This window comes from Python bivittatus, unplaced genomic scaffold (genome assembly GCF_059951505.1).
Source record: "Python bivittatus isolate LINGU-HERP-01145 unplaced genomic scaffold, Pbiv_v1 ctg000480_np1212, whole genome shotgun sequence".
NCBI classification, from domain to species: domain Eukaryota; kingdom Metazoa; phylum Chordata; class Lepidosauria; order Squamata; family Pythonidae; genus Python; species Python bivittatus.
The window spans coordinates 12,853,466-12,869,299 of NW_028277075.1; the positions used below are offsets into that span (position 1 = coordinate 12,853,466).

A 15,834-nucleotide genomic window follows, 5' to 3' on the forward strand; every position below is an offset into this window, starting at 1 on the left:
TTTTAAATGACCATTCATGCATCTTCCTCCTTTAAGTACCGATGAAAATCTGTCAAAAATATCAGTGCAAGTTGGAATTAAAAGAAAGTTTCTTTTAAAATATTCTTTTTCTGCTAACATAAGATTTTCATATTCACCAACTTTACTTGAACCATTAATTTTTTAAGCTGCTTTTAATAAATTCACGAAGTAATTTTTTTAGGCTCCATAGTCTGTCATTTGTGTTCCAGCTGACTCTATGAATATTAATAACAGTGTTATCCTGATTAAATAGGCTTCATAGGAAATCCCTGTGAATCCTATAGCTCAGACATCTCGTTTTCCTAACTCTTTATGAATTTGGATTCAGACATTATACTGGAAGAAGTCTTTTTTTTAAAAAAAAATATCTGGTACATTAGTATATTCTTAAGCAAAAATGACTTCTCATAAATCAAACAATTAAAAGAAACACACCTACATTTTATGGTTTCAGGATTTCTGTAAATGGCAATATAATTTATTCTAATGGAAGCTTTAGCATTTCCAGAACAAAGGATGGGTATCTATTACAAAATACTGCCAATGTTTGCCCCTAGATTCACCTTATTTAATAGATCACTGAGTCTCAAATCACAGTTCTTTTGCAATTACAAACATATGTAGAGAGGGTACGCTTAAACTTAATACAAACATGCCCATTTTGTAATTATATCAGTTATGAAATTATTTAATAGTTACATCCTTTATCAAATTAGAGGTGGTTGCCAATGTTTGGCATTTATCAAACTATAAACCTTATTCAGCAATCCTTTTGAACAAAAGCAAGGCTTATTGTTGTTATTTCTTTAACATTTGAGCCTATAACTCTGAAGAGAGAGGTGCACGCATGAAGGCATTCTGGTGTCTAAGCCTGCCATACCAGTTCTTAACACCTCCCTTTGAAAGGAAAACCCAGCCATTGTAATGGAGATAGTTCTCCTAGACATATGAAATAATGGGAGCACATACTGTAATTTTGTAAACTTCTGTGCCACTAGAGCTCTATGATTCATATTTTATAATTCAATTAGATTTCAGCAAAGATCCTAAAATAAAATAATTTTGCAGATTATCTTTGCTGGGGAATAAAAGGGGGAAGAGTAAAACCAGGTTCACTTTCTTAGAATTCCGTGATATAATTGACCATGGTACCCTACAGGGCAGGTCTGAGTCCTGGGAGGGCTGTTTTTCAATGGACCTAATCATGCTATGTCCACAAGGTGGTGCTCAATTACATAAATGTAACTGTGCTATCCCTAAGGCTCCATCTTGTCCCCCAGGCTGATTAATATTTATACAAACTGTAGGGGAAAAAAATCACACAAAGGTGATTTATATGGTTGGAGGTCTGAGGGTGATGCCAGTATGTTGATGATATCCAGCTCCACTTTGTTTTGGCATCTAACTCCAAGAAAGCAATTGAAAATTTGATTGTGCTAGGGATGCCAATCTGCCAGCCAAGGAGAGAGTGTTGGACTAGTAGTAATGAGATTCTTGATCAAGGAGGAGAGGGGGTAGGGGTTGGGATGAGGAAGATATTGGGGAAATTAGGAGCAGATAGATGAGCAATGGGAGAGAAGGTGGGAGGCAGGGCTGCTCATGGGGAACAAAGGGTTGATGTTTTGTAGTGGTCCTGCATTCTGGCCTGTCCTCATCCTCAGTTCGCAGCCATCAAGCCTCAGGTGGCTCTGGACTCCAGCTGCTACTTTTGAATGCCTGGTTGGTTGTTAACAAACCTGACCACATTTCAGATTTAATCCTGGATGAGAGGGTTGACCTGGCATGTTTCACTGAAACTTGGCTGGGCACAGGTGGAGTATGTGTGCCCCGATGTACTTTAAGTTTGGTACCAGCCATGATCCCAGGACTAGGGCAGAGTGGGCTGTTTGGCATTGTTTTTGGGGAGACACTGAGGGTTGTCAGGGGTGCCTCCCCACAGATAGCCAGATGTGAGGCTCTACTTGTGAGGCTGAGTCTTAGGGATCTGTTGGGATTGCTGCTACTGTATCAGGCTCCCTGCTGTGTAAAAATTTCCTGCTTATTGCTATTCATTGCAGTCTCTGGGTTGGTGGCTTATGATTCTGAGGAACTGCATCCTGCCTATGGTGGGGGTGGACTTGGAAGCAGCCTGGGAATTTATGGCTACCATGGCACTGAGCCAGCTTATTGTGGGCCCAACCCACAAGGAGTGGGTACCACACATGCTAGATCTATTTTTTTCCCTCAGGGAAATGTGATTTGGTGTTGGGGATATTACCATCAATCCCTTGCCTTGGACAGATCACTTGCTATTGACCTTAAAGTTTAATACTGCACCTCTCTACTGCAGGGAGGCTGAGCCTATTTGATTGACCAGCCCCAGGCAATAAATGGACTCGATGAGGTTTCAGGAGGAGCTCAGGTTATTCCTGAGGCCTTGATACACAGTTCAGCAAAGCCTTGGTTGTCACTTGGAATCAGGTGGTGGTCTCAGATTGGGGGACTCTATGTGCAGACCCCAGCGTGCCTCCTGGTATATAGAGGACTGCAGAGGAAGAAATGGCAGAAGCCTGGCGTGCTGCTGGAGGAAAACTGGTAGTGAATCCGACTGGGCACAGGTTAGAGCCTTTGTAAGAGCCTAGGTTGTGGTGATAAGAGTGGTAAAATGTGCTTATTCCTCCACTCTTATTGCAACTTCCAGGTATTGCCTGGTGGCCCTGTTCAGGACAACCCAGTCCCTACTTGGTCAGGAGGGGCCAGGGAAGTACCTACAGGGTTGCTATGAATATTATTCCCAACAACTGGTGGAAAAATGGCTCAGATTCACTCTGAGTTAGATTCCAACCGAGCTAGTCCTATAGAGGTGGCTGGGGCTTCATTTTGTGATATTATCTGGGATGAGTTTGATTCTATTAGCCTTGAGGGTTGTTGGTTCTGTGGTGCAGCCTCCTGTGTTTTAGATCCATGCATCTCCTGGTTGGTTGAGTTCTCCAAGTAGGGGGTATGTGGGTGGATCCATGCTATGGGCAATGTGTCCTTGAAAGAAGGGACAGTTCCAGCAGCTCTGAAAGAGGGAGCAGAACCATCCACCCCCTCCTCAAGGAACCATCGCTGGCTTAGAGCTTCAGAGGGTCCTGGAGTAAGTGGATTATCTGGATCCCTTCTAGTCAGGTTTCAGGCTGGGATACAGTACTGAGACAGCATTAGTCACTTTTGTGAATGACCTGTGGCATGTTCAGGATGGGGTGCATCCAACCCAGCTCTCCTTGACCTCTTGGTTGCCTATGGTACCATCAACCATAGTATCCTTCTGAACTGGCTTATCGGGTTGTGAGTTGGGGTAATGTCCTTCAGTGGTTCTCCTCCTTCCTCCAGGGCTGGTTCCAAATGGTATTGGGGTACCACAGGGGTCTCCCATCTCTCTCCTCCTTTTTAGCATATGAAGCCACTAGAAGAGGTCATCCGTCAGCATGGGGTGCAGTATCATGAGTATGTTGATGATACCTAATTGTGTATCTGTCAAGGATCTGTCCAAGTGTCTGGAGGCTGTGAGGGTCTGGACAGGGAGTAACATGCTTGGGATCAACACTTCCAAGACTGAGTGGCTGTGGGTTTGGGGCCCTAAGCCTCTAGGAACTGGAGAATTTCCATCCTTGTCTGTGAGGGGGGTGACACTGCCCAATTTGGATTTAGTGTGCAATTTGGGATTCTTCATGGACTCATAGCTCCTGGTGGAAGAGCATATAGCAGTTCTGGACAGAAGGGCTTTACACAACTTCACCAGGTGCGCCAACGGTGCCTGTTCCTAGACTGGCGATGGGGTTGCTCACGGTCACTCATGCCTTAGTAACCTCCCAACTGGATTACTGCAACACCCTCCACATGGGGGCTATCCTTGAAGAACATCTGGAAGCTTCAATTGGTCCTGAATTTAGTGGTGCAAATAGTTATGAGCATTCCTCATTATATCCTTGTGACACTTCCACTTTGGAGCTGCAGTGGCTCCTAACAAGCTGGTTAGCATGCAATTCAAGATGCTGCTTTCATCTATAAAGCCCTGTATGGCACAGGACTGGGTTATTTGCAGGACTACCTGCTCCCTAGGGTATCTGGCTGTCCCACAGGCTCCAAAAGGGACAGCACACTCCAAGGCCCCTCACTGAGAAAATGCCACTGTATGGGATCTCAGATTCATGCCTTCTCGGTGGCACTCCTGCTTTTGGGAATAATCTGCCCCTAGACAAGTTACCCCTGACCATGCAGGCCTTTAGAAACACAGTCAAGACCTGGCTCTTTCCCTAACCTTTGGGGTTGGGTCCAGATGATTGGAGTTCCAATAGTTGAGTTGCAGTACATTTTAGTGTAGTCAGCATTTTATGGTTTTAAATGGTTTTTAATGTATTGTGTTGCTTTTGGGGAGGGATTTATAGAGTTTTTGTACACTGACTTTTTGCTGACTTGGGCAGCCATATAAACATTATCAATAAATAAATTCATAGCGGCTAAGTTTATAGATAATATCACATTATTCTGGGTATAAACTTCAATTGGATTTCTCTACCAAAGATGAATAAAATGGCAAACGACCTTCATTATAAATAAGTGTAAAGTGAGGCACATTAGGAAAAAGCATTCTGGTAGTCATTAACCAGTAAGAGAGTTCCTTAGATTATGGGAAATTGTTCAATGAAAAATTCCACTTTTTTGTTGAAGTAAACAGATTTGGAGAAAATCAGCTAATTATAGGCTTTTGGACCAATTCAGGAAAACTAGCCAGTTTCTATAAATGGAATAGAAATTGTGCTGTTTTTGCATCATCAGCAATATTTCTTTCAACAAAAGCCACACTTAGACGTATCACTTGGGAAAGTGAACAGGACATGCATAATCATTCTCACAGTTGTATTTTCAGTGGTTGGTGTAAATCAACAATTTGTTAAAATTCATGGCAAAACAATTCTAGGATACTGAAAAATAGCTGTCAAAATTAAAGATCAGCATAGAAATAAGGGTAACAGAAAACATTGGAAGATGGGGTATGGTTCAGAAAACAAGATCACATGATTATATACCAATGCTCTGCATTTATTTTCTTCATCCTGAATAAAACCTTAAATGTACCTATAAATGAGAATAGGTGTAGCTCAGGGTTGAACTGTGGAGTCCCTGGAGTTCTCTGAGCTTGGCTGTTTTCTTGCAAACGTTTCATTACCCAGCTAGGTAACATCATTCTAGCACTGAAGATGTTACCTAGCCAGGTAATGAAACATTTGCAAGAAAACAGCCAAGCTCAGAGAACTCCAGGGACTCCACAAAACCTTAAATGTGTAATGCCTGGGATTAATTTGTAAATTCAAGCATTCCAGGCCCCTAGAATCTGTGTACACTTTTTTGAAGGAAAGCTATGAATTTAGTGGATCCTTCTATTGCATAGAACCCTAACTCAAATGCAAGATACTTGTTCATTAAGAGTTACAAACACCAGTGCTATTGTGCAATGAGCTATGTGCAAGTGTGTCCTCAAAGTGCTGAAACTGCATTAGATTTTGTTGGGGGGGGGGTGTGGTCCTGAAACATGTCACTACTTGAGATTCCAGTGACTGATTTAGCTTTCCTTTGCCAGTGTCTGACACAGGATGACTGTACCTATCTTGTGTTCCAAGGCACCATAAGAATCTATCATTTCTTTATTAAACGGTACTATATTTCCATAAAAGAGTTCTTTGAACATCTCATAAACAAAACATTAAAATACAGGGTTTTTAAAAAAAAATTCTTAAAACTTAGAACATAAAAACTATCCTTAAGTGGGTGAAGCACATGAAATAGCTTTGGCTAGTTGCTTTTCTTCTAATACCTCTAAAAAAGTAGGATTTGAAGAAAAGAACAACCCAAACCTTGCATGAAATACAAGAGCAGAAAACCATTGGGCTAATGGACAGTGTTAACTACAAGGTATTCCTCCTCTTTCTCAACAGATACTGGTGTGTGCAGGGAAACAAAGAGGTATCCAGTGAGCAACAAGAGTTAGAACTAATAATTAGAGGCCTATGGATCACAGGCCACCTGTTTCAGTAAAGCACTCTGCCTTGCTATGGTGAAGCATCTCATGGAAGCATGTAGCTCCACCTTGATGAAAACCAAGGCAGGCCTGATTTGCCTGGATCAGCTGCTCTATCTTGTAATCAGGAACTTCTGCACTGACTGAGAGATACAAGAGTACAGCTGCTCTTCTGCACTGGTCAGAAGCAAAACCCCACTTGGCAGTGTTTGCTCCCTCAGATGCTAGAGGACAACATCCCTTTGAAGAACTGCACAGCCCTATGAATAAAGGTGATGGCTTTACCACAGATGATAACAATATTGATGAAGACAGTACTGATAATAGTAATATTTATTTGCATTTCAAACTCCGATGACTCTGGCCAGCTTAACATATAAAACAATAACAATATGTTTTATATGTTACATTACTTCCTTACTAATGAAAGTTATAATGAAGGGGACCGTGATAATGATGGAGATAATAATATGGTAATGGAGTGGGATAGTAATATAATTGTGGTAATGATTCCACTAGAGCCAATTTGGTGTAGCGGTTAAGGCACCAGGATAGAAATTGGGAGACCGTGAATTCTAGTCCTGCCTTAAGCACAAGCCAGCTGGGTGACCTTGGGCCAGTCACTCTCCCTCAGCCCCAGGAAGGAGGCAATGGCAAACGATTTCCAAAAATCTTGCCAAGAAAACTTCAAGGACTAGTCCAAGCAGTTGCCAAGAATCAACTCTGACTCAAAGGCATTCCCCCCACCCCTGCAAATTCCACTAATGAAAACAATAATAATAATGAAAATAGTAATTATCAACTGTCTCAGTTTACCCATTTTTTTAACTCTGTCCCTACCCACTTCTTGACTCGTGGCATGATTCTGAATACTAAATTTGGGCCCTGACCCTAAGAAGCTTGCCCACACCTGATGTAAAAGTGGAAAATGTTGCCTACGGGTACAGTGGTACCTCGGGTCATGAACGCTTCTGTTCACGACCAATTCGGGTTATGAACAGCACCGTTCGCAAAATTTTGCTTCCTTCCGCGAACTCCGCATCGGGTGACGAACAGGATCCGCGGCCATTTTCCCTGCCGTGACACGTGGTCGTGGCTTCCTGTAGGGAGGGGGACTCTCCCTCCAAGCAATAACCGCCTCCCCACCCGCCTTCCTGTCCTCCATGCCAGAAGTCGCCTCAAGCAAGGTTAGCGTTCTCTCTCTTCGTACTGCACTGTACTGTATTTTGTTTCATATTTTTGTGGTTTAAAAAAAAAAAATACAGTACATATGGTTCAGAACGGATTAACCGTAATTACATTGAAGCTTATGGGAAAATTTGATTTGGGACGCGACCAAAATCGGTTGGTGATCAAATTCGGAGGGGTCAGAACGGATTAACCGTATTTACATTGAACCTTATGGGAAAATTTGATTCGGGTCGCGACCAATTCGGGTTGCGACCAGAGTCGCGGAACGAATTAAGTTCGTGACCTGAGGTACCACTGTATATGCTGCCATGAGCAGAGTATATCCCAAAGAAAAATAGTATCAAATAAAGGAAGATTAAATGATTATTAAATAGATTTTGGAGACTGCAAAAATAAGGAAGGTAGGATGAACAAAGTGACAGAGGTGGCTATGAAAGAACTGAGAGAAGCTTGAGTGATGAAGAGTACAGAACAGAAGAAGTAAACAAGAATATGAGAATAATAATAACAAAAAAATAATTTTGGAGCATGGCTTCCCAAGATTATTGATTATTATCTGAGCGTTACTTCTTCAACAGTTATTGGGAAAGGGGAGTCAGAACTATTTTTGACACAAACCCTCCTGCATTTTTTTCATTAAAAAAGGCCACAAGGCTACCTAGAACATAGATGCCAGAAGAAAAAAGCCCTTTGTGGAAGGAACATCTTTAAAAGGGCAGAAAATGCACTATAGTCTAAATCAGAAACTACAGAAAATTCAAGTTAATATTCAACCCACTAGTCGCTGGGATGAATGACAGAATCTTAAATGGACTGTAGGCAGCATCCATTTCCAAACTGCAGTTAGGATGAACAGAGCATATCAAACTTTCAGCAACTGTAGGAATTATTTTATTGTTGTCTTTAAAGTGAATAGTAAGTACAGGGGGCCTAACCCTGATTAGAACTCTATTAAGGGAGATAGCTTTATGTCTTTGCTTCCTGTGCAACACTGATCTCCAGCCTCTTCCCTGCAACATACATCTGCTATTCCCATTTGGAGGAAAGCTCTCGTTAATGTCTGCTTGGATGGGAATGCAGTTGAGGGACAAGGGTTGTTTTTATTTTATTTTATTTTATTTCAAACATTTATACAGCCAACTTAAAACAACTCTTAAAACAACTCTAGGCGGCTTACAACCAAAATTGCTTTCCTGGCACAAAATGTTGGGAGGACGCAACAGCGGGGGAAGTTCCAAAGGGGGGGGGGGCTTTTTAAAACCCTTCTTACTCTTTCCCAGGGAACCAACTGAGAGCAGTTGCCAAATGGCACTAATACACACAACAGCACCTGCTATTTCATCAAACAGCTTTTTTTTTTTTTTTGGCAACCGAGTATAATAGGTTGTCTCCAAGAGGAAACAGAAGAAGAACCACTGGCACCTTCAGCTTTGCCTCATTCCAAGAACAGAGGAGAGGGTTTTAAGCAACAGAAGAGCACCACAGCTAAAGAAGCTGGAGAGAGAACGACAGAGGGCATATCCACCCTGCACTCTTAAACTGTCCCGTTCCATGCTGAGGCTGGCTGAACTCTAAACCGGCTTAAGAAACATCTGCCCAGGTTTGATGATTCTGCAGCAACTTGCCAGGTGTTCAGTCTGGACTGCTGGCTATTTTATTATTAAAAAATAAAATAAAATAAAATAATAAAATAAAATAAAATGCCAATTGCTTTCCTTTCTATGGGCAGGTCTTACTGGCCATATATACTTTTATATGTTTGTGTACCTCTGTATGTACATATGTGTATGTGTGTGTGGAGAGAGAGAGAAAAAAAAGATTAAATATATCTATATAAAGTTAGTTGTATATATCTATACAAACATCACTGTGCACTGTGCACATATATCAATGCACAACCAGCTTTTAAATAAAATGCCTTGTTGCATTTTCCAGGGTTTGGTTCAATACAGGTAGTCTTCACTTATCAACTGTCTCATTTTACGACCGTTGCAGCATCCTGTGGTCATGTGATCACCATTCGGGCACTTTGCAGCCGGTGGATTTTTACGACTGTCACAGTGTCCCTCAATCACGTGATCACCATTTGTGTGCTTCCCAACCAGCTTGTGACAAGCAGAGTTAATGGAGAACATGGAAGTAAAATTGCAAGTCGTGATCACATGACATTTTGCTTAATGACGGTGGTGATGTCGTAAGTCTGTCCCAATCACATGATTTTCCACTTAGTAACTGCAGTGCTTAGCAATGGAGCTGCCGGTCCCAATTGTGGTTGCTAAGCAAGGACTACCTGTAATGTCTGCCATAACTACTATTTCAGGACTGAGTCTCAGTAGCACAGTGGTTATAACATTTCGCAGATATGCAGGATGTCTGTAGTTTAAAAGCCAGCAGAAACATTTTTTTTAAATTATATATTTCATTCACTGCACTATTCATTCTACTGTTTGTTTGTTTTTTACAAGTTCACTGGTGCATCATTTCATTGCTTTTCTTGTTATTTGATCTGTAAAAAGAAAAGTAAAGCTCTAGCATTTCAATGGTGCAGCAGTGGATTTATTAAAAAAAACAAAAAACTGAACAGCAGAAAAGTGGATAGCTCAATGAAAGAAAGAAAATATTTTTTAAAAAATGAAAAACAATTGGTGGTTTTCAAACCAGTGATACCACTGTTAAAACCACTATGCTCCTGGAACGCAGTTGGCAATAATAGCTGCAGAAGAGGAGATCTGAGAGCTGCAGGGAGTGACTACCAACCCAGGTGAGGGGGCATCCTGCCAGAAGAGCTAAAGGACAGGAGTTTGCCTAGAAGAAAGTAAAGCACAGCAGACAAACTGCACAGTGACGCCTGAGCTAGCAAAAGCCAGAAAACATTGTTTTCAACATGGAGCAAGAAAACACAGGAAGAGGTCATGTTCACTGTGGGCTAGTAAAGGACAATGACATCCATTCTGCCCTCCAGGAACAGTTGGTGGTCCATACTCAGGATACAGCAACCTGGCAATGCAGATATGCCCTAAGACAGGGGTCGAGAACCTTTTTGTCTGAGAGAGCCATGAACGCCACATATTTTAAAATGTAATTCTGTGAGAGCCATACAATATGTTTAAAACTAAATACAAGTAAATGTGTAGCTGATGGGATGGACCCTTACAGGCCGTCAAGGAGGTTAGGCCCAAGCCGGGGGCTTGATTTTCGGCCACTGATGGAAAGTGGCACCATGCCTGAAATATGTCTCGTACCTCGTTGGGGCCACAAACGGGGCCAGCCCAAGATGAGGACTCACCCAACAGAGCAGGGGCAGCGGAAGCAGGATGCAAAGCAGTGCACCCGGATCGCATTCGCGTGGGCCGCCGACGGGAGCTAGGCCGAAGCCAGGGCCTCGATTTGCGGCTGCCTGTGGAGGACGATGCGGCTCCAGGCCCGTTCGGCCGCGGATGCTGTGGGGCAAGGTAGGGTGAGTCCCAAGGATGCCGGATGCGGATGCGATGTGGAGGAGGGCATGGCCTGTGCTCGGCGGATAGAAGACGTGTTCTAAGCCTTACCCCGTTATTTTTTTTATTAAAGATTTGGCAGCGAGCCAGATACAGCCATCAAAAGAGCCACATCTGGCTCGCGAGCCATAGGTTCCCTACCCCTGCCCTAAGACTTCAGGAATAGCAACATAAGAACAAGCTGTATTAAGATACAGTATTGCCAGCAGCAAAAGTTGAAAAAGGAGAGAGAAAAACAGAAAAAGCACTCATCTAAGGCCAATGTTTAACATTTTAACAGCTGCTCGGAATCTGTATTATTTGATATTTGGTTAAGAGTATAAACAAAAGAGTATCTTTTGTTTGAACACATAACAGTATTTGAATTACTTGTGACCTATATAAAATTTATTTTTTCTCTCCCTAAAGAGAAACAAGCATAAACAAGCCAATGTATATCTATTTTATTAAAGGAATAAAACTCCTCACCATTTATCAGTGCCAAATTCTTTTTCTCCATCTTTACCACAAAACCACCTTAAAACATCACTTGTTTTAGAGCAGGGGAATTATGGCTGATCAGATATTACTGGTTTACATTTCTCATAATCCCTGGATTGGCTAGCCAGCTGGGGCTGATGGGATTCAATGTCATCAGTATCTAGATGGGGGAATCCCTGGCCCATAGTGATTCTGTTTTTATCCCTCATCTTCACACCAAGATGAGACAAGATGCCCTAAGCATCTCTTCAGAAGACATTCAGCTGAACCAAAGCATTTGGGGATTTCCCACCCCACCTTCCAGGCTCTTTCTCCATTATATATAACTTAAATAATAATTATTCATTTATGAAACTCTCAATCTGGGTGAGCACCAAATGAAGATTTGGGCTTCCTCTATAGATCAGGCATATATGAATAGTATTTTAAATGTGCAAGGTACAATAGAGAGGCAACTGATAAGAAAGCGGAAACTGAAAAACCCACCCCTTATTTTCCTAATGTTAAATCAGGAACCAGGATCTTTGAAATTATCCTGAAACGTTTTGCCTAAGGCCAAACTAAACTAAATCACTTAATCTGCAAGGCAACTGCATATAAAACCACAGTTAGCTTATAAAATAGTTTCTCCAGGGAACAAACAGCCTGTTTTCTTAACACTCATATTCATGCCAAGTTTTGATGTTGTGACAAAATCCTTCACCAAAGGACTTGCATTTCCCCAGAGTTATTTTTTAAAAAATTGCTGGCAAATCAAAAGGTCAAACATGAAATCAACAGAAGTTCAACAAATCTATAAAAAACAGCATTAGAAATCTCCATTACATTAAGGATAAAGGTTAAAGGCAAGTATTTAGCACTTCATTAAAACAAATGTTTCATATTTCAAGTATGTGAATACCATTTCCACCTCTAACTTGTAACAGGTTTCGACACAGGATCTCATAAAAAATTGATTTTTTTTCTTCACATTCCTTGCAATTCTGAAGGCTATTTCACTACCTCAACAGTCAATACAGAACTTCACCTTTTTTGTTGTTGTTGTTCTGTTCAATTCCATTTCCATTCTTAGTTCCTCCTTCCCCGGAACTCATCGTATCATAGGATGACTTGACTTTATTTGCATAGTATTAGCTTGCATACCAGCAGCATCTTTTCATGGAGGCAGATAATATGATCATTGTCACAGATTCCTTTTTCCTATCTAAGATCACCACATCACAGACTGTACAGGCTGCTACTGAAAAGTAATCAGAACCTTCAACAACTGCAAAATATTATAGTATCAGCAGGACGCAATTCTTTGGCATGTCCCAGAAGATAATGTTTAATTTTCATTAGCATCTAGATTGCTTCATTCAAAGGGCTTGTAATTTCCTTTGAATATGCTGGTTCTAGACCTCTAGGCCTCTAAATACTTCCATTTCACTCATAATTCTATCTACCCACATGTAATTTTTATTCATAATCTGCTTTCTATCCTCTGAGATCAGAAGTAGGTGGTGGGCATGCATTGTCCCTTCTTTTGCAAATCTGGGTTAAATTCCTTCACTTCACTAGCTGAATCCTATCCTAGTTAAAGTTAAACTCTTCGAGTACCCAAGTCTAAGGGAAAGTGGTCTGTACAAACTAATATGCAAAATAATATGTATTATCTTGCAGATTTACAGCTGGAGGCAATCAGAATTTATTTTGTGAAAATATTTAAATGAAAGCAATACATTAAAATAGAATGAAAAAATTGCAATAGTTTGGTAATTTTGTTAAATTACAATAACTATACACCTTTAAAAATGAATTAAAGTTTATTATATTAGCTACTTTAATAGGCCCATACAACATTTTGAAGATTCAATTCAAAAGTAATTTGATTTTATTTTTTAAACTAAATTGGCTTTCTAAATCAAATCAGTAAGGCAAATTAAGTCATCTAATTGAATTGGATTCAACAGAATTGATTTGGGCTATTTACATATTTCAGCACATAGACATTAATAGTTTTTTTAAACAATCAGATTATGTCTAAATTAAACTGGATCAAAACAGGGGTCTGAACAGAATTAGATTGCAAATCTCTCCACATTGAATCAATGATGTGAATAAGATCTTGCCTGATTCTTCCACCCATATCATTTTGTATATTATTATTGTGTAAGGGTATGCTTGATGCTTCAGGGAGCTCATAGTATCTTTTTTTAAAAATCACAAATATTTAAAGAGAGAATTTAAAAGAGCTGGTATTATATGCTATAAAAATAAAATGGGAGTTCTAAAGATGAAGAGTCACATTTTATTTTTAATTACAATTTTAATAAAAATGTAATTACTATACCATGTATGTTATATGATTATGTTTGTAAATATTCTTGTACAGCACTGAGAGTTACATGAGTCTAGCATTTTGGAAATATAAAAAATAAATGAAAATAAATAAATTAATAAATAAATAAATAAATAAATAAAATTTAAGTGGCTCTGTTCTGTGTTGATCCCAAAATCTTTCAGAAAGTGGGTATAGTCTGAGCAGGGCATCAGAGGTCTTATGAATCAAAGATGCTCATAACTGCTGTCTCCTCCACAATTCACATGACTGCAATGGGAAATACATGACCTGCACAAAATATAGAAGCTTTGATATTTTGGTTTCTTAAAACAAAAATACTGTATACTCTTAAACCAAGAGAGGGTTGTGTGAATGCAACTTTGCAACTTAGTGTGTTCCTTCACACTGTACATAGCTTAACTCATCGTGGAACCATGGGAATTGGAGCTTAACTATCTCCCTCCTATGGTTCCAACAAGAAATGCTGTAAAACAAACAGACAGAAAACAAACCTTTCCCCAAAACGTGTCCCTGGCAGAAAGGGAGAGATTAAATTCCACTTCTGAAGGTCTGAAGCTGATCAAGAATTCCCACTGTTATCTAAAATTTTCCCAAGCTCACACATGGCTGGTGCTGCCTAAGTTTCCCAACAATTATTTACCTAAGAAAATATGTGGTTCAATGAATGCACGTAACTGACACGGACCTTAGACTTTTTCCTGTGTTATGTGAGGAATTAGGGATAAAGGATTCTGGCTGGGTGGCTCTGGAAAATGTCCCTGTAAACGTTCAGCCACGGTATCTTGCATTGGCACCTCCCACCTCCTCACTGCATAGAGCAGCAAATGTGTTTCAGAATGCAGTGTTGAGAATAGCAGTGCCATAGTAGGGGAACATTTAAGATTTAATTTGGGAAAATCTTAAATAAAGTGAAATTATAACATTTTAAATAGGCATGAGAATTTTTCCCAAGCCAATGGAAATCAGTAGGGTATTTAATTATTTGCATTTTTTATAGTCATCCACTCCAGCAGACTCTGGGCAACTTACAAAATATAATACTAAATTAAAACAATTAAAAACATACACAAAACAAATCAAAACAGCCTGGACTAAAAGCAACCATTAAAATAAAGCGTGGCAGAGCTCCCTCAAACACATTAACCCCAGGCCTGGGACCAAAGCCAAGTTTTAAGGGCTTTTTAGAACTCCAGGAGAGAGGAGGAGAAAATCCCCCCCTCCATTACCTCTGGGGGGGATTCTGTTCCAGAGGGCAGGGGCTGTGACAGAGAAGGCACGCTTCCTAGGTCCCATAAGAAGGCAACCTTAACAGAAGGGACCTGGAGCACCATCCCCTCTGCCTGAACATAAAAACAATGGGAGAAGGGTGGTCCCTCAGGTAACCAGGTCCTATGCCTTGAAGGCCTTTAAAGATAACAACCAGCACTATAAATTGCACAGAAGCCAACTGGCAGCCAGTGCAGCTTGCATAGCAGTGGTGACACATGGGCGCAACAAGAGGTACTCATTACTGCTCATGTTGCTGCATTTTCAAACAGCTGTCAGGATTGAGCCGCAGTCTGTTCCTCCCCATCCAGACCTGAACAGACAGTGGATCAGTACCTCAGCAGCTTCACTTGCACAGTCCAGGGTAGAGATGTAAAGGGTTCATCACCCTGTACCCCAAACCAACAGATGATCTCACCCAGCAGTTTCATGTAGATGTTATTTGTAATAAGCAAATATGGGACTGGGAATGGGAGTCACAAAGATTAAAAAAATGTCTGGATTACCCCAGTTTTATCATTTAAGCAGATTTTTTAATTGATCTATGTCAGAAGGTCAGGTTTAATAGACAACTTACATCACAGAGGTCAGAAATATATTTAGTTCAGTCCATTCAAGTCCTGCTATGCTGCCTCATTGGAGCAGGGAGGTATTTGTGGGAGGGATGAGCAAAGAATACTGGGAATATATGCCAAGAGTATCTACTCCCAGCAGGCTCACAGAAGGCCAGAAGCTGCCCCCAAAGCAAGCAAGCACCTATACTGGGCAGCGGCAACATAGGAAGAGTCTGGAAGCAGATGACCATTTTAGTAACAATAGCAAAGGCATCACTTCATACCACATGGGAGAAAGCCGTGATAATTCACTCATCTGTTTTACCAAGAGAACCATATGGATAAACAATAAAAACTGATTGATGATATAGTGCCGGATGATGGGCCCCACAAGTCAGATGGTACTCAACATGCTACTGGGGAAGATCTTTCAAAGTATTAATG

General features: G+C 40.7%; 1 protein-coding gene across 5 annotated transcripts in view; it reads right to left on the minus strand.

Annotated features, from left to right (window-relative positions):
* The window catches only part of MIPOL1 (mirror-image polydactyly 1), a 183,837-nt gene that overhangs the window by 153,607 nt on the left and 14,396 nt on the right, over window positions 1–15,834 (minus strand). The window contains exon 1 of one of the 5 annotated variants that reach the window (XM_088145358.1): window positions 12,254–12,393. The exons of 2 other annotated variants lie outside the window; for them this stretch is intronic. In XM_088145358.1, the coding sequence (XP_088001484.1) occupies window positions 12,254–12,320 (67 nt within the window). In that variant the 5' untranslated portion in view covers window positions 12,321–12,393. Of the gene's footprint in view, window positions 1–12,253; window positions 12,401–15,834 lie in introns of those variants that run through there. 2 more of the 5 variants (XM_088145357.1, XM_088145361.1) reach the window with 2 other exon arrangements.